The 19,252-nt window shown below is 39.8% G+C and overlaps 1 protein-coding gene across 1 annotated transcript in view; it reads left to right on the forward strand.

The window, feature by feature from the left end:
* The first annotated feature begins 1,627 nt into the window (after positions 1-1,627).
* LOC142349115 (uncharacterized) overlaps positions 1,628-19,252 on the forward strand; it is a 630,633-nt gene continuing 613,008 nt past the window's right edge. The window contains exons 1-2 of the mRNA XM_075400527.1: positions 1,628-1,826; positions 5,377-5,847. Of these exons, the coding sequence (XP_075256642.1) occupies positions 1,628-1,826; positions 5,377-5,847 (670 nt within the window). The remainder of the gene's footprint in view (positions 1,827-5,376; positions 5,848-19,252) is intronic.

Below are 19,252 nucleotides of genomic sequence, written 5' to 3' on the forward strand. Positions count from 1 at the left end.
ATGTTTGAGTGTGACGAGATTGAGTTTTTTTAGAATGAGTTTTTTTAGAATTATGCTACATTCTACGGAACTCTTTCTATATTCCGAAAAAAAAGTCTCAAGAGGTCCCTGAGCATAAAAGTTGATTTGAACAAAAAAGCACCCTCAAGAATTACAAGTTTGCATTTTTTCACCATTGAAGCTCGAAACTCGTGTTCTGCTCCAACAATGGAAGTTGTGATACCTAAAGATATCGTAATCTGTTCGATGCAGTATATCTTATATGATGTTGTAAAGTAGTTCAATTTATTTGCCCTTGATAATCCTGTTCATATTTATTCAGTTCGTGTCTTGTGATCTGTTAATGATTTCCTTCTTGGTTTCCCGCCTCGTGATCAGACATGTCTGATCACGCATTCACGTTTGCTTACAAGCACTTCAATTCATTTCATTTCGATCTCTTTAGTTTGCAATTCAAATTCAGTTAACAATCTCTCTTGTAAATCCCGCTCCGCAAGTAAGCGCAAAGAAATTCAGTTAAGATCTCGCTCCGCGAATCGCTAGTTGAATAAAATTAAGCGCAAGCGCACTGCAAGTAGCTACTCCATTTAAATTGAGTACGACATGGCGCAGTTAGCAACTAAACGTACACCACTCGGAATTGACGCTTTCTGGGACAAGCCTACACCCAATCATCCCCTCCGCTGGGAGAAATGGCGAGTGCAATATAAATTGACACTGTTGGCGAAAGAAAACATCATCCTTGATACACAACTTCAACCCAAACCCGAAATGGTGGAACTTTCCCTCGAACCAATATACGAAGAAACTATAGTCGGAGCTTCAGCACAGTCGGAGAGAGGAAGGAACGCTCGCAACGCGCAGCAAAAGATGAATTGGCAAAACAAGTGCCAACGACTCGTAGAAGTTGGTTTTATGTCTGGCGACAAACAGTGGCCATTGGCGGATAGCAAAACCGTGTTTTTGCTGTATCTAAGCATCGGGGTAGAAGGACGCCGCATCCTCAATTGCAACAACCCGCATATCATGATTGATACCCTAACAACTGTCGATTCCTGGAAAATCGTAGAAGAGGCTTTCATCCGTCCTCGCAACATAACCTTTGACCGTCATGTTTTCTTGATTACGAAACAAATTCGAGGAGAAACTGTGGAAAACTTCTATGAAAAACTAAAGGAGTTGGCAGAGAACGGTGACTTCGAGAGTAAGGAAGAAACTTTGATACGCGATGTCTTCCTTACTAACCTCATAGATCCTGAAATTCAAAAAGAACTTCTCAAACAAACAGTTGAGCCGCGCCAGGCGTTAGAGCTAGCAATTAACATGGAACTGGGGATGCGAAACCAGCACAAAATTCAGCAGCATAATAAAATTGTCATCCCGGCGAACCACAGTTCAATTCTCTGATAGCTCTCGAGCCTCGAATTGGCAAAATTCGAGTAATGCAACACGACAAAACAATCGCTCAACGCTCTATTGCTCTAATTGTGGAGGGATTTGGCTTCGGAATCATCGCGATAAATGTATCGCGAAAGGCAAAACATGCGACAATTGTGGGCTCCTAAATCATTTTGCGAAAGTTTGCAGAAAACAAAAGACAGTGAAACCCGTAAATGCTAAAAAGAAGATGGTGAGTGTCGTAGAAGAAGAACCGCATCCTGAGGATTCAGTAAATTTTCTACAACCTGCTAAGCTCTACGAATCGGACTACAGTAGCGGAGAAGATAACACGGTTGCAGTAATCGGGAATTCAGTAGAAAAAGTAGAACCGCCCAACATGCCCATCAAGATTGGCAATATCAACACTACCCTTCTCGTGGACTCCGGTAGCGCATGCAGTATTCTGAACCAATAACTCGCATCGCAAGTGGTGCAAAGTAGTCCTCGCGCATTCTGGATTAGCAAACAGACGCCATCACAACTTCAGACTTTCTCGAATGAACTCATTCAGGTAGAAGGGAAGATTCAAGCGTCAATAACGAGCAATGGATGGACTTGTGACTCCGCAACATTCACTGTTGTAGCTGACGGACTAAAATCGCTAATTGGTCGTGATTTCTTCGACCGACTTGGTCTAACTGTGACTCAATCTACATCTCAAAATGGTAAATGTGTCAATAATTTTTCCTCTCCAGAGTTCAAAGAACTAATCACAAAAACGTTTCCTGAACTGGTATCGCGCATCGGGAGATCAAAGAATCACGTGGCAAAATCTAAATTTCATAAAGACATTCAACCTATTCATCAAAAAGGTAGACGAATTCCTATTAATTTACAAGAAAAAGTCAATACCGAACTTAAGAAATTGTTAGATGAAAAACATATCGTTAAACTTTCAGGTTGCCACGACAAATACTTTATATCCCCAATAGTGGTTACAGTAAAGAAAGACCAAACGATAAAGCTAGCTCTCGATTCAAAAGTACTAAACAAAGCCATTCATAAGAATAAATATCAATTGCCAACAATGATAAGCTTGTCGAATCTCTTCCTCAACAGATTAGTGCTCCCGCGTCGCAAAACACATACTTTTCAACGTTAGATTTAAAGTATGCATACAGCCAGTTAAACTTAGATACTAATAAGGCAAATCATTGCAACTTTAATATTTTTATTGGTGATATGACTGGACTTACAGATTTCAAACGGGATTTTACGGGTTAACAGACATGCCTGCTGAATTCCAAAAAGCAATGGACTATAATTTGATCGGTCTAAAAAATACATATTGTTTCCTAGACGACAATTTGATAGTTAGCGAGGATCTTTGGAAGAACATAAAAGTTATGTTATGAATTGTTTAAGACAATTGGATATAGAAAATCTTAGAATAAACCTTCCCAAATGTCATTATGGAAAATTAGAAATTGATTGGCTAGGATATTATATATCTCAATCGGGTATTTCACCACTTGAAAGTAAAACAGCTGCAATTTTGGCACTTGCAGCTCCGAAAACGCTAAAAAAACTCCGTTCTTTTCTGAGATCGGTGCATTACATCGGAAAATTTATTCCAAACCTTGCGCAAGTTAGCCACCCCCTCCGCCCTCTAATGAAAAAGACATCAAAATTCATCTAGACAGAGGAGCACGAGAAGTGTTTTAACGAAATAAAAGAACGCATCGCGAGCGCAACCGTAAATAGTCACTATAACCCGCAACTCGAAACAAGCATAAATTGTGATGCGTCGCGCTCTGGTCTCGGAACAGCCCTCGAACAACTAACAGTTGACGGGTGGAAACCAATTGCGTTTGCCTCGCGATTCGTAAATTCATGCGAAGAGCGCTATAGTGTGAATGAACTTGAGCTACTGGGAGTAGTTTGGTCGATTGAAAATTTTAAAAACTATCTGTATGGGAAAAATTTTACAGTTATTACGGATCATCGAGCTCTATTATGAAAGAAAACAGATCGAATAAATCGTATAATAGTAGACTAACTCGCTGGATAGATCGCCTACTACCATTTCAATTTGACATTAAACATCTTCCGGGAGCAAAAATGGGTCTGGTGGATTACATTTCTCGACGCCCCTTTCAACAAGCTTAAAAAGTTTCTAATTATACGAGGAATTTATTGTAGCAAAACTCAAGTTGGTTTGTGCATCCATTAACTCATTAGATTTAAATAAAACACATCCCGCAACCCATATACACCAATTATTAAAAACACACGATTTAGCATTGCAAATCACACCTAAAGTTGAGGCCATTATTAAGGCAATAAATTTAATTAGCACACATGCAGCACGAGTACGCAAACATGATTGTTACAATTCCCCCGCACCGCGAAAGTTAGCCTCAAATATTACTTGTAATTTAAACAATTTGAAATATGTAGGCCCCGCGTCGCAAATAACACTTAACATTTCTCTCGCTCAGCGCAATACAAATAAGTATAAACATTTAGTCCAAAATCGGAATGAATTATCTCTCGCGCTGCGTGAGACTCAAATTATTAACTCTAATTTCCCGCCATTTTGGAGACATTCCACAAATAAAAGTCACCAACCTCAAAAAAATTCAGTGTTTTTTGCCTCACATCATTCTACAATTCAGTCGTGCAATACTAACTCTAAAAACAAAGTGTCATCAAAATTTTCTTCGGAAATAATTTCAAAAAACAATTTAAAAACAACATGCCTTCTAAAAAGCGCATCACTCGCGTTCGTTTTAATGACACATCCCGCGCCGCGAATCAACAATTTTCAAGTCAAAACTTAACCCGCATTGCAAGTCCGCACTCAAAAACATCTGACAGTACCCGCACCGCAAGTCAGCGAACAGCTTCGAATAACACTACCCGAGCCGCGAGTCCTTTACAGATATTAACCCCAACATCTCCGGCTCATTCATCTAACGCTAGTACTCCTCTCACACCCAGCCCACTTGTACCCACACTTGACTACATTGTGTCCAAGATTTGCAATAAATCTCTAATCGCATCATTAACGAGTAAGGACGCAGTTTTAAAAGATGTCAGGGATTGCATACTCACTAATAAGGAAAGCCGCCTAAAAGTGTTGAACCCCTACATACATTTGTATTAGAGAGACCTTCATGTTCGATCTGGGTGCGTGTGTATCGATGAAAAAGTAGCCATACCAAATGTGTTACGAGAGGCATTAACTGAGGACATACACGCAAGCCATCCGGTACATGGGGCAAGATTTGCATGGCTACGCTTTGCTGGTGGCCCTACATGCACCGCGAACTCATCGTAAAGGCTACTGAATGCAAGTTCTGCACTGTGATTGGTATGAATCTTAAATTTGTTATTCCCGCTAAACAATTATATCCTCATGTAACGGGTGTTGAACCGAATTAAGAAATCCAAATTGATTTTGGAGGCCCAATTTTTGATGAAAAGGGTACCGCAGTTTATTTCTTAGCCGCTATTGATCGTTTATCCAAATATCCTACTGTATGTATTTATGAAAAAGCAAACGGACCTAATGTTCTAAAATTTTTGGTTATTTATATGGAAAATCACGGAATTCCTCGATCTATTCGTCTTGATCAAGCAAAATGTTTGGTTGGCAATCAAGTAAAAACTTTCTGTAACAAGAATAATATTGACATCATTGAAGCTCCATTAAACAATCATCGTGCTATTGGTTTGTTAGAAAGAATCATTCAAACGATTAAGAATAGACTTGTATGTATAATTAGGAAAAATCGTCTACCAATAACTTTTATGTAAAGCACGCATTAAAGATAATAAGACACCAATTGAGAATATGTAAACAGAAAACAACAAAGATCTCGCCCTTCGAAGCACATTTTGGAAGAAAACCTAATACCCCGCTGAGCGTGATATCGACAATACCTAAATTGTCTAATCTCACTTACGAATGTATAGTAAACTACTATTTAGATGAAGACACAGTGATGCCGGAAGAAATACTTCCAGACGACAAATGGCTGAATGGCTACCGCAGTGATATTGAGGTTGGGAAAGCAATGTCACGAGCAACACAAGACGCCAAGTCAAGAGAATGGGCTATTAACGATGGCGAATCTCGCGTCCTGCGAACAAAGGCCACTCGACCAATTCCTCTCAAAGAGCGTGCGGTCGAACTAAACCTAGCGCGAAAAGTTCATGGCAAGAGACGATCAAAGAAAAACCTTGCAGGACTGTATGAGGTCCTGGCCCCGGAATCTCATATTTTGAAAGTTAGCCCAGCAACCACCACCATTAAAGAGCCAGGGAAACCTGTGGTAACTGTCAGAAAGAGCGATATAGCTAAATTTGGGACGCAACTGGAGCGGCAAACTCCATTGAAGGCATACGCGGACCGCAGAGGACAAAGATCTTTGGAAAAGTTGGTAGAGGAGTTGATTCAAAGTCATGTCAAAGAATTTACGAGAAAACAGAAGGAGACAAAAACATGAAGCACCGCAAGCGTGATCCGGGCAGCGGGATCTCTTCATCGAAGTCAAACATCTCACGCGCGATGCGAGGCCGCATTCTGAAAGTACCCAACTTTCTCGCAATGCGAAATCAGCAGCTAGAAGCAAGCACTGTTTCGCATAGCGAACAACCCCACAACCTCTTCAACAAATACCACGGCCACCACACAACCATCAAGATCATCGGACAGGATTCGCCGTAGTCCATCTTATTATGGATTTGAAAGTCCATCCCCTGACTCCACAATTGCAGCACCACCCAAACGTCCACGACGAGCGGGTGATATTGAAAGTTTTCAGCCACCATCTAGCTCTGTTGTTGAAACAGTGCAAAACATTGCTGAACAACAGCCGACTGAATTCAACGTATCTCCACGAATAGGAGAAGTATCTCCACCCGCTTCGCGAAATCCTTCTCTCTTGGAAATTGACACTCCCACCCTCGTGCGTTTGATGACAGTTTATGAGGCTGAAAATCCTGATGCCAATGAGTGAAACAATTAGGAATTGAACTCTCATACAGACTGCTTTAATTACAAACTTTAATTTATTAATATATATTTTTAGCTATGATAACCAGTAAATATATTGTTATTACTTATATAACCGGGGACCATGTATTAATTTGTAAATATTGTTATTATTTATACATTCGAAAATTGTATTATAACAATTTTCTTTGTCGGTGTAAGGGGTATGTGATACCTAAAGATATCATAATCTGTTTTATGCAGTATATCTTATATAATATTGTAAAGTAGTTTAATTTATTTGCCCTTGATAATCCTGCTCATATTTATTCAGTTCGTGTCTTGTGATCTGTTAATGATTTCTTTCTTGGTCTCCCGCCTCGTGATCAGACATGTCTGATCACGCATTCACGTTTGCTTACAAGCACTTCATTTCATTTCATTTCATTCTCTTTAGTTTGCTTTTCAAATTCAGTTAACAAAAATTCTCTTGTAAATCCCGCTCCGCAAGTAAGCGCAAAGATATTCAGTTAAGATCTCGCTCCGCGAATTGTTAGTTAAATAAAATTATGCGCACGCGCACTGCAAGTAGCTAATCTATTTAAATAGCGTATGACAGAAGTAAAGTTTAAGTGACTCTGCTTGAGGTCACTGAAAACTTCTAAAGTTTATCGAGAATCATGAAGCGGTTCAAGAATTTAAGTCAGAATTTTGAAGTAACTTCTGCAGAGTCACATAACCATGCTTAAAACACGAAACGCGCACGTTTTAAAACGACGAAAGTCAACGAAAGTCAACTTCTGGCTAAAATATGCACTTGAGTGTTTTAAAACAAAGTTACTGTTCTTGTAAAAAAAACTACGTGCACTTTATCGGAAAAAAGTTTTGAGCACGTTGACAAGAAAACTCATTGAGAACCTGAACAGGTCTTTCTCCTTATAGCCCCCTCATGAAATTATACCCCTCCCCCATTATGGTATGTTTACCAAGAGGGGGGGGCTATAGATTGTCTCCACCAAGCTGGGGGCTATAATGAGACTAAAGAACCATACTTACTCCACCCACCTACTCCTCAGCTAACGAATGTTATTTCAACGGGTACGTCTTATAGCATTCGGGAATTGTTCCCGTTATGAACCATCCCCCCCCCCGGTCCACCCAACCATCCACCCGTCCACCGACACACACTTTTCCACGAGGCTTCTATATGAGTTCACCCGAGCTAGAAAAAATTGAAGCGTAAATTAAAATTCAACAAGGGTACCAGTTAAAAGTGGCAACAAGCGCCTGTATCTCACCAAACTTATATGCAAACTGCAACTATGTTCGAGAGATATAAAAACAACAACAAAAACCGCATCATCATTCCTCTGTACGTCGTATGTTTTCTTTTACGCATCGTATACTTTGTTTTACTGTCAATGACAAAGAGCAAGATGCCGCTTAGAAAAAATTTTGCTTTGCACACCTCATTCCGGCCAACTCTCAAGTAACGACAAAAAGTTTTGTACTATTGTTAACCACTACAATAAACAGAAAATCTGTTTAATGCAAAAATCTCCTATCCAGAAACAGAATTTTAGAATTGTCATATAAGTAGTTTAGTAAAAAAAACTTTAATTTACGCTTCAATTATTTCTAGCTCGGGTGAACTCATATAGAAGCCTCGTGGAAAAGTGTGTGTCGCTGGACGGGTGGATGGTTGGGTGGACCGGGGGGGATGGTTCATAACGGGAACAACTCCCGAATGCTATAAGACGTACCCGTTGAAATAACATTTGTTAGCTGAGGAGTAGGTGGGTGGAGTAAGTAGGGTTCTTTAGTTCCATTATAGCCCCCAGCTTGGTGGAGACAATCTATAGCCCCCCTCTTGGTAAACATACCATAATGGGGGAGGGGTATAATTTCATGAGGGGGCTATAAGGAGAACGACCTGTATTATAGAAACTGTCTCATAAAACGTGGTAAACCTACGCGACTGGCCCATTTAATGAATGCAAGTCGGCTGTGCAGATCAGTTCCGAACTCCATTTTGCGCAAATTACTGATCCTTCTAGGCCCAGAGTCTATCTGGATACTGCTACTGTCTTTGATCAAGTGCCGTCTAGATTTGAACCCTGAGGACTGGTTGCCCCCTCCCGACTGATTGCCAGAAGGCGTAGAGCTATTCTGCTCAAACTCAGATTACACCATTGTATGTGATAATTAGTAATAATTGATTCAGGTTCTCAATGAGTTTTTTTGTCAACGTGCTCAAAACTTTTTTCCGATAAAGTCCACCTGTTTTTTTTACAAGAACAGTAACTTTGTTTTAAAACACTCAAGTGCACATTTTAGCCAGAAGTTGACTTCCGTTGACTTTCGTCTTATTAAAACGTGCGCTTTTTGTGTTTTAGGTAATGGTTAAGTGACTCTGCATGAAGTCACTGAGAACTTCTGGCGTTTATCGAGAACCGCGAAGCGGCTCGAGATATTTAGTCAGAATTTCGAAAAGACTTCTGCAGAGTCACGTAGCCATGCTTAATCCACGAAACGCGCACGCTTTGAAATGGCGAAAGTCAACGGAAGTCAACTTCTGGCTAAGTAGGAACTTCTGGCATTTTGACTTCTGACACTGCAGACTTTCGGCATTTTAAAATGTGCACGTGAGTGTTTCAATTAAGATTAATTGCAAAGCTGATCAGAAGCATGAACAGAAAGTTTTGATCTTAAGTACCTCTGAGCGTACTCAGATCTGAATGCCTGGAACACGACCCACCCAAAAAATAACGAATTTGTACATATTCAAGTTGTAATTCAACACTAGAATCTATTTTATTAAATGTATGTCGCACTTGAAAGCAATGGTTAACAACGCTCCTATCTTCACATGTTTTAACGATCCTTTAACATGCAGCCTACACGGCCATTTTTAAGTGACTGATCTGCGAATGTTTTTTTGCTCATTAAGCACACAGCTTAGAAAAAACAAGCGAGTCTGAAAGCTATCGACCAATATTTTTCGTATGTAGCCAATTCAAGAGACAGCAGTAACAGGCGTCGGTAGCCCAAGGGATTAGACCTGCGGCTGTTAAGTGGGGGGCATGGGTTCGAGCCCGAGTAGGTGCCAGAAATGGCCCTTGTTTTTTGTCTCAAAAATGGTGAATCTTGTTTTTCATCCACTACTGTGTTTCCTTCTTGCTCCCTTCTTTATTTTCCTTCTTATCGATTCTTCTATATCTAATATATTAAATGTACGTCGCACTTGAACGCAATGGTTAACGACGCTCCTATCTTCACATGTTTTAACGATCCTTAAACATGCAGCCTATACAACCATGCTTAAGTGCCTGATTTGTAAATTTTTTTTTTGCTCATTAAGCATACGGCTTTGCAAAAACAAGCGAGACAAAAAGCCATCGACCAATTTTCGTATGAACCCACTACGGATAGACAACAATAACAGGCGTCGTTAGTGCAAGGGATTAGACCTGTGGCTGTGAAGCGAGGGGCATGGGTTCGAGCCTGAGTCGGTGCCAGAAATGGCCTCTTTTTTTGTGTCATAAATAGTGAATCTTGTTTTTCATCCACTACTGCGTTTCCTTCTTGCTTCCTTCTTTATTTCCCTTCTTATTGATTATTCTATATCTAATATATTAAATGTGAGTCGCACTTGAACGCAATGGTTATCAACGCTCCTATCTTCACATGTTTTAACGATCTTTTAACATGCAGCCTACACGGCCATGCTTTAGTGGCTGATCTGCTAATGTTTTTTTGCTCATTAAGCACACAGCTTAGAAAAAACAAGCAAGACTGAAAGCCATCGACCAATATTTTTCGTATGTAGCCGATTCAATAGACTGCAGTAACAGGCGTCGGTAGCCCCAGGGAATAGACCTGCGGCTGTGAAGCGAGGCGCATGGGTTCGAGCCCGAATGGGTGCCAGAAATGGCCCTTGTTTTTTGTCTCTAAAATGGTGAATCTTGTTTTTCATCCACTACTGTATTTCCTTCTTGCTCCCTTCTTTATTTCCCCTCTTATTGATTCTTCTATATCTAATATATTAAATGTAAGTCGCACTTGAACGCAATGGTTAACAACGCTCCTATCTTCACGTGTTTTAGCGATCCTTAAACATGCAGACTACACGACCATACTTAAGTGCCTGATCTGTAAATGTTTGTTTGCTCAATATGCGTACGGCTTAGCAAAAACAAGCGAGACAAAAAGCCATCGGCCAATATTGGTATGTAGCCACAACGGATAGACAACAGTAACAGGCGTCGGTAGTGCAAGGGATTAGACCTACGGCTGTGCAGCGAGGGGCATGGGTTCGAGCCCGAAAGTGTGCCAGCAATGGCCCATGTTTTTTGTCTCAAAAATGGTGAATCTTGTTTTTCATCCACTACTGTGTTTCCTTCTTGCTCCCTTCTTTATTTCCCTTCCTATTTATTCTTCTATATCTTCTAATATATTAAATGTAAGTCGCACTTGAACGCAATGGTTAACGACGCTCCTATCTTCATATGTTTTGACGATCCTTAAACATGCAGCCTACACGACCATGATTAAGTACATGATCTGCAAATGTTTTTCTGCTCATTAAGCATACAACTTAGCAAAAACAAGTGAGACAAAAAGCCATCGACCAATATTCGTATGTAGCTGCTACGGATAGACAACAGTAACAGGCGTCTGTAGTGCAAGAATTAGACCTGGGGCTGTGAAGCGAGGGGCATGGGTTCGAGACCGAGTCGGTGCAAAAAATGGACTCTGTTTTTGTGTCTCAAAAATGTAAAATCTTGTTTTTCATCCACTACTGTGTTTCCTTCTTGCTCCCTTCTCTTTCACTTCTAATTTATTCTTCTTTATCTAATATATTAAATGTAAGTCGCACCTGAACGCAATGGTTAACAACGCTCCTATCTTCACGTGTTTTAGCAATCCTTAAACATGCAGCCTACACGACGATGCTTAAGTGCCTGATCTGTAAAGGTTTTTTTTGCTCATCATGCATACGGCTGAACAAAAACAAGCGAGACAAAAAGCCATAGACCAATATTCGTATGTAGTCACTACGGATAGACAACAGTAACAGGCGTCGGTAGTGCAAGGGATTACACCTGTGGCTGTGAAGCGAGGGGCATGGGTTCGAGACCGAGTCGGCGCAAAAAAGGGCCTGTTTTTTGTCTCAAAAATGGTGAATCTTGTTTTTCATCCACTACTGTGTTTCCTTCTTGCTCCCTTCTTTAATACCCTTCTTATTGATTCTTCTATATCTAATATATTAAATGTAAGTCGCACTTGAACGCAATGGTTAGCGACGCTCCTATCTTCATATGTTTTGACGATCCTTAAACATGCAGCCTACACGACCATGATTAAGTTCCTGATCTGCAAATGTTTTTCTGCTCATTAAGCATACAGCTTAGCAAAAACAAGTGAGACAAAAAAACCATCGACCAATATTCGTATGTAGCCACTACGGATAGACAACAGTAACAGGCGTCGGTAGTGCAAGGAATTAGACCTGGTGCTGTGAAGCGAGGGGCATGGGTTCGAGACCGAGTCGGCGCAAAAAAACGGCCTGTTTTTTGTCTCAAATTTGTAGAATCTTGTTTTTCATCCACCACTGTGTTTCCCTCTCGCTCCCTTCTTTCTTTCCCTTCTAATTTATTCTTCTTTATCTAATATATTAAATGTAAGTCGCACTTGAACGCAATGGTTAACAACGCTCCTATCTTCAAGTGTTTTAGCCATCCTTAAACATGCAGCCTACACGACCGTGCTTAAGTGCCTGATCTGTAAAGGTTTTTTGCTCATCAAGCATAAGGCTGAACAAAAACAAGCGAGACAAAAAGCCATCGACCAATATTCGTATGTAGCCACTACGGATAGACAACAGTAACAGGCGTCGGTAGTGCAAGGGATTACACCTGTGGCTGTGAAGCGAGGGGCATGGGTTCGAGACCAAGTCGGCGCAAAAAACGGCCTGTTTTTTTTCTCAAAAATGGTGAATCTTGTTTTTCATCCACTACTGTGTTTCCTTCTTGCTCCCTTCTTTAATTCCCTTCTTATTGATTCTTCTTTATCTAATATATTAAATGTAAGTCGCACTTGAACGCAATGGTTAACAACGCTCCTATCTTCACGTGTTTTAGCGATCCTTAAACATGCAGCCTACACGACCATGATTAAGTGCCTGATCTGTAAAGGTTTTTTGCTCATCAAGCATACGGCTGAACAAAAACAAGCGAGACAAAAAGCCATCGACCAATATTCGTATGTAGCCACTACGGATAGACAACAGTAACAGGCGTCGATCGTGCAAGGGATTACACATGTGGCTGTGAAGCTAGAGACATGGGTTCGAGACCGAGTCGGCGCAAAGAAACGGCCTGTTTTTTGTCTCAAAAATGGTGAATCTTGTTTTTCTTCCACTACTGTGTTTCCTTCTTGCTCCCTTCTTTATTTCCCTTCTTATTGATTCTTCTATATCTAATATATTAAATGTAAGTCGCACTTGAACGCAATGGTTAACGACGCTCCTATCTTCATATGTTTTGACGATCCTTAAACATGCAGCCTACACGACCATGATTAAGTACCTGATCTGCAAATGTTTTTCTGCTCATTAAGCATACAGCTTAGCAAAAACAAGTGAGACAAAAAGCCATCGACCAATATTCGTATGTAGCCACTACGGATAGACAACAGTAACAGGCGTCGGTCGTGCAAGGGATTACACCTGTGGCTGTGAAGCTAGGGGCATGGGTTCGAGACCGAGTCGGCGCAAAAAACGGCCTGTTTTTTGTCTCAAAAATGGCGAATCTTGTTTTTCATCCACTACTGTGTTTCCTTCTTGCTCCCTTCTTTAATTTCCTTCGTATTGATTCTTCTATATCTAATATATTAAATTTAAGTCGCACTTGAACGCAATGGTTAACGACGCTCCTATCTTCATATGTTTTGACGATCCTCAAACATGCAGCCTACACGACAAAGATTAAGTACCTGATCTGCAAATGTTTTTCTGCTCATTAGGCATACAGTTTAGCAAAAACAAGTGAGACAAAAAACCATCGACCAATATTCGTTTGTAGCCACTACGGATAGACAACAGTAACAGGCGTCGTTAGTGCAAGGGATTACACCTGTGGCTGTGAAGCGAGGGACATGAGTTCGAGACCGAGTCGGCGCAAAAAACGGCCTGTTTTTTGTCTCAAAAATGGTGAATCTTGTTTTTCATCCACTACTGTGTTTCCTTCTCGCTCCCTTCTTTCCCTTCTAATTTATTCTTCTTTATCTAATATATTAAATGTAAGTGGCACTTGAACGCAATGGTTAACAACGCTCCTGTCTTCACGTGTTTTAGCGATCCTTAAACATGCAGCCTACACGACCATGCTTAAGTGCCTGATCTGTAAAGGTTTTTTGCTCATCAAGCATACGGCTGAACAAAAACAAGCGAGACAAAAAGCCATCGACCAATTTTCGTATGTAGCCACTACGGATAGACAACAGTAACAGGCGTCGTTAGTGCAAGGGATTACACCTGTGGCTGTGAAGCGAGGGGCATGAGTTCGAGACCGAGTCGGCGCAAAAAACGGCCTGTTTTTTGTCTAAAAAATGGTGAATCTTGTTTTTCATCCACTAATGTGTTTCCTTCTCGCTCCCTTCTTTCCCTTCTAATTTATTCTTCTTTATCTAATATAATAAATGTAAGTCGCACTTGAACGCAATGGTTAACAACGCTCCTATCTTCACGTGTTTTAGCGATCCTTAAACATGCAGCCTACACGACCATGCCTAAGTGCCTGATCTGTAAAGGTTTTTTTGCTCATCAAGCATACGGCTGAACAAAAACAAGCGAGACAAAAAGCCATCGACCAATATTCGTATGTAGCCACTACGGATAGACAACAGTAACAGGCGTCGTTAGTGCAAGGGATTACACCTGTGGCTGTGAAGCGAGGGGCATGAGCTCGAGACCGAGTCGGCGCAAAAAACGGCCTGTTTTTTGTCTCAAAAATGGTGAATCTTGTTTTTCATCCACTACTGTGTTTCCTTCTTGCTCCCTTCTTTAATTTCCTTCGTATTGATTCTTCTATATCTAATATATTAAATGTAAGTCGCACTTGAACGCAATGGTTAACGACGCTCCTATCTTCATATGTTTTGACGATCCTTAAACATGCAGCCTACACGACCATGATTAAGTACCTGATCTGCAAATGTTTTTCTGCTCATTAAGCATACAGTTTAGCAAAAACAAGTGAGACAAAAAGCCATCGACCAATATTCGTATGTAGCCACTACGGATAGACAACAGTAACAGGCGTCGGTGGTGCAAGGAATTAGACCTCGGGCTGTGAAGCGGGGGGCATGGGTTCGAGACCGAGTCGGTGCAAAAAATGGCCTCTTTTTTGTCTCAAAAATGTAGAATCTTGTTTTTCATCCACTACTGTGTTTCCTTCTCGCTCCCTTCTTTCTTTCCCTTCTAAATTATTCTTCTTTATCTAATATATTAAATGTAAGTCGCACTTGAACCCAATGGTTAACAACGCTCCTATCTTCACGTGTTTTAGCGATCCTTAAACATGCAGCCTACACGACCATGCTTAAGTGCCTGATCTGTAAAGGTTTTTTGCTCATCAAGCATACGGCTGAACAAAAACAAGCGAGACAAAAAGCCATCGACCAATATTCGTATGTAGCCACTACGGATAGACAACAGTAACAGGCGTCGGAAGTGCAAGGGATTACACCTGTGGCTGTGAAGTGAGGGGCATGGGTTCGAGACCGAGTTGGTGCAAAAAATGGCCTCTTATTTGTCTCAAAAATGTAGAATCTTGTTTTTCATCCACTACTGTGTTTCCTTCTCGCTCCCTTCTTTCTTTCCCTTCTAAATTATTCTTCTTTATCTAATATATTAAATGTAAGTCGCACTTGAACGCAATGGCTAACAACGCTCCTATCTTCACGTGTTTTAGCGATCCTTAAACATGCAGCCTACACGACCATGCCTAAGTGCCTGATCTGTAAAGGTTTTTTGCTCATCAAGCATACGGCTGAACAAAAACAAGCGAGACAAAAAGCCATCGACCAATATTCGTATGTAGCCACTACGGATAGACAACAGTAACAGGCGTCGTTAGTGCAAGGGATTACACCTGTGGCTGTGAAGCGAGGGGCTTGGGTTCGAGACCAAGTCGGCTCAAAAAATGGCCTGTTTTTTGTCTCAAAAATGGTGATTCTTGTTTTTCATCCACTACTGTGTTTCCTTCTTGCTCCCTTCTTTAATTCCCTTCTTATTGATTCTTCTTTATATTTAATATTTAATATATTAAATGTAAGTCGCACTTGAACTAAATGGTTAACCACGCTCCTATCTTCATATGTTTTGACGATCTTTAAACATGCAGCCTACACGACCATGCTTAAGTGCCAGATCTGTAAAGTTTTTTTGCTCATCAAGCATACGGCTGAACAAAAACAAGCGAGACAAAAAGCCATCGACGAATGTTCGTATGTAGCCACTACGGATAGACAACAGTAACAGGCGTCGGTAGTGCAAGGGATTACACCTGTGGCTGTGAACCGAGGGGCATGGGTTCGAGACCGAGTCGGCGCAAAAAATGGCCTGTTGTTTGTCTCAAAAATGGTGAATCTTGTTTTTCATCCGCTACTGTGTTTCCTTCTTGCTCCCTTCTTTAATTCCCTTCTTATTGATTCTTCTTTATATCTAATATATTAAATGTAAGTCGCACTTGAACGCAATGGTTAACGACGCTCCTATCTTCATATGTTTTGACGATCCTTAAACATGCAGCCTACACGACCATGATTAGTACCTGATCTGCAAATGTTTTTCTGCTCATTAAGCATACAGCTTAGCAAAAACAAGTGAGACAAAAAGCCATCGACCAATATTCTTATGTAGCCACTACGGATAGACAACAGTAACAGGCGTCGGTAGTGCAAGGTATTAGACCTGGGGCAGTGAAGCGAGGGGCATGGGTTCGAGACCGAGTCGGTGCAAAATATGGCCTCTGTTTTTGTCTCAAAAACGTAGAATCTTGTTTTTCATCCACTACTGTGTTTCCTTCTCGCTCCCTTCTTTCTTTCTCTTCTAATTTATTCTTCTTTGTCTAATATATTAAATGTAAGTCGCACTTGAACGCAATGGTTAACGACGCTCCTATCTTCATATGTTTTGACGATCCTTAAACATGCAGCCTACACGACCATGATTAAGCACCTGATCTGCAAATGTTTTTCTGCTCATTAAGCATACAGCTTAGCAAAAAACAAGTGAGACAAAAAGCCATCGACCAATATTCTTATGTAGCCACTAGGGATAGACAACAGTAACAGGCGTCGGTAGTGCAAGGTATTAGACCTGGTGCTGTGAAGCGAGGGGCATGGGTTCGAGACCGAGTCGGTGCAAAATATGGCCTCTGTTTTTGTCTCAAAAATGTAGAATCTTGTTTTTCATCCACCACTGTGTTTCCTTCTCGCTCCCTTCTTTCTTTCCCTTCTAATTTATTCTTCTTTGTCTAATATATTAAATGTAAGTCGCAATTGAACGCAATGGTTAACGACGCTCCTATCTTCACGTGTTTAGCGATCCTTAAGAATGCATCCCACACAATCATGCCTAAGAGCCTGCTCTTCATTAGCATACGGCTTAGCAAAAACACGCGAAACAAAAAGGACATTGATAAAAATTTTGCTTATGTAGCAATGGAATAGAGCTATAGCTGTCAAGCGAAGGACATGGGTTCAAGCCCAAGTAGGGGAGGAAAAGGATCTATAATGTACTCTGAAATAAATTTGGGATTTGGTTGTCTTTTGTCGTAGAAGATTTGGTTGTAGAAGCTCGGTTCATGCTAATTCATTGAGCTCGTTTAACATAGCGCACCTTAATTACAGCAAAGCCAAAATTGTCGCTTAACAAAAATTTGCTGTTAAATAAGGTAATGGACGCCAAAAATACGCGTCGGTAGCCTAAGAAGTAAGAGCTGTGGCTGTTAAACGAGGGGCGTGGGTTCGAGCTCGAGTTGCCACGCAAAAATCCTATATTCTTTTAAACCTGCTCGGATATGATTTTGTGATGCTTTTGCGGGCTTGCTAGTATTTGTTATTTTTAAGTCGCATATGTTATTTATCTTTTGCGCAAATTGATTTCTTTGCAAACTGACTGTATTCTGATACTAAAACTAGGTCCCTTTCCCCAAAAATTTTTTAAACAGAACAGATTTCTGCACCATTCAACAGTTTTTAATCAAATCAGAAACAAGAGAATTTCAGTCCTTGGCTTTCGAAAAATTATCTAACTGTAAATGAATAACCTAATGCAATTTTAATGCACTAAGCGCAATTTCGATTACTTTAGAAGACTTTCACTTTAATTTGATATGAAAAAATTTTGAGTAGCGAACGAAAATTTTTTTTAAGCTATCAGCTGCTTGTTGGTTCAACAATTATAAGGCGACGATAAAATCAGTGATATTCTTTTATATCACTAATTTAATATAGACTTAAAATTTTGTCTTTACCTATTACGCTTAAGTATGCAATAATCATCAAATCACGCTGAAAAAAATGACTTTATTTATTATTGTTATAATAATTTATAATAATTATTATTATTATTATGTAACAACCCAACTGTTTTTTTTCTTACAAAAAAATATCAGTCATCAATTGTCAATATTTCCTCTTAATTTACAAGTCCCAAAGAGAACTTTGGTTCTTAAAATTTGTTTCATAATTAAAAACTAAGTTTATAACCAGACTTTGGAATTCTTTCTTACTGAAAAAAGTTATAAACGAGCAGAAATTTTTAAACGCGGTAAAAACGAGCAAAATTTTTTAAAACGAGGTAAAAACGAGCAAAGAGTTTTAAAACGAGGTAAAAACGAGCACAATTTCTAAAAACGAGCTAAAGTCTGTTCATGGCTGATTATGGTCTGGATGGGTCTGATCATGGCATTAATAAAAACGAGTCAAAAACGAGCACGTATGAAAAACGAGCTAAAGTCTGATCATGGCAGATTATCGTCTGGATGGGTCTGATCATGACCGATTTTAGTCTGGATGGGTCTGATCATTAACGCACACCTCGACCTGGGTAGTGTTAAGTATTAGAAAATGTCAACAAAATTCAAAAACTTGATATGGCCTTCTGCGCAACCAAGTTGATCCTATGCTTCTATTTTTTCGTAGTTCGTAATTGTTTTCGTAATTGTTTTCGTAGTTCGTAATTTTAATTGTTGACTTGTTGCGAACTCAAGTGTACGAAAAGACAGTTCGCTTATATATTTTACTACATATTTATTCTCAGTTGTGCTAGTAGAAACTTCAAGTTTTGATTACCATAACGTAAAACTCTGCTCTGTTCAAATAGCGTACTATATTAAATATAGCAGCTTCGAGGGATTTGAACCCAAGTGTCAAACGGACTACAATTATTAAATTCCCAAAAAACGATCAACGATAATTTACGTTGTACTAAATTACAATTAGAGTAAAGAGCAATATGCGTTCTTGTATTCTTCTTTAGCAAAAAATGATAACAAGATAACAAGATTGAGGATCGTTAAAATTAATTTTTACAGAAGATAAGGAAGTATACTGGAGGTCGAAGTTAAAAAGTTACCAAATCCTAGTTTTTCTAAGAACAAAATAGAACATTTCACTCAATTTTTACTACTAAAATGAACATTTTACATTTTAAGAAATAATTTTTACAGCATTGAGCACAAAAAGTACTCTGGCTAAAGAATTAAGATAGCTGCGTCGTCAATTTACCAGGTACACTAATAAAAAAACTCATAAACGTCATCAATCATTATTGTTTACAAAAAACATGATTTTATACGA

The sequence above is a fragment of the Convolutriloba macropyga genome, chromosome 11 (assembly GCF_964194025.1).
Source record: "Convolutriloba macropyga chromosome 11, txConMacr16.3, whole genome shotgun sequence".
NCBI classification, from domain to species: Eukaryota; Metazoa; Xenacoelomorpha; order Acoela; family Convolutidae; genus Convolutriloba; species Convolutriloba macropyga.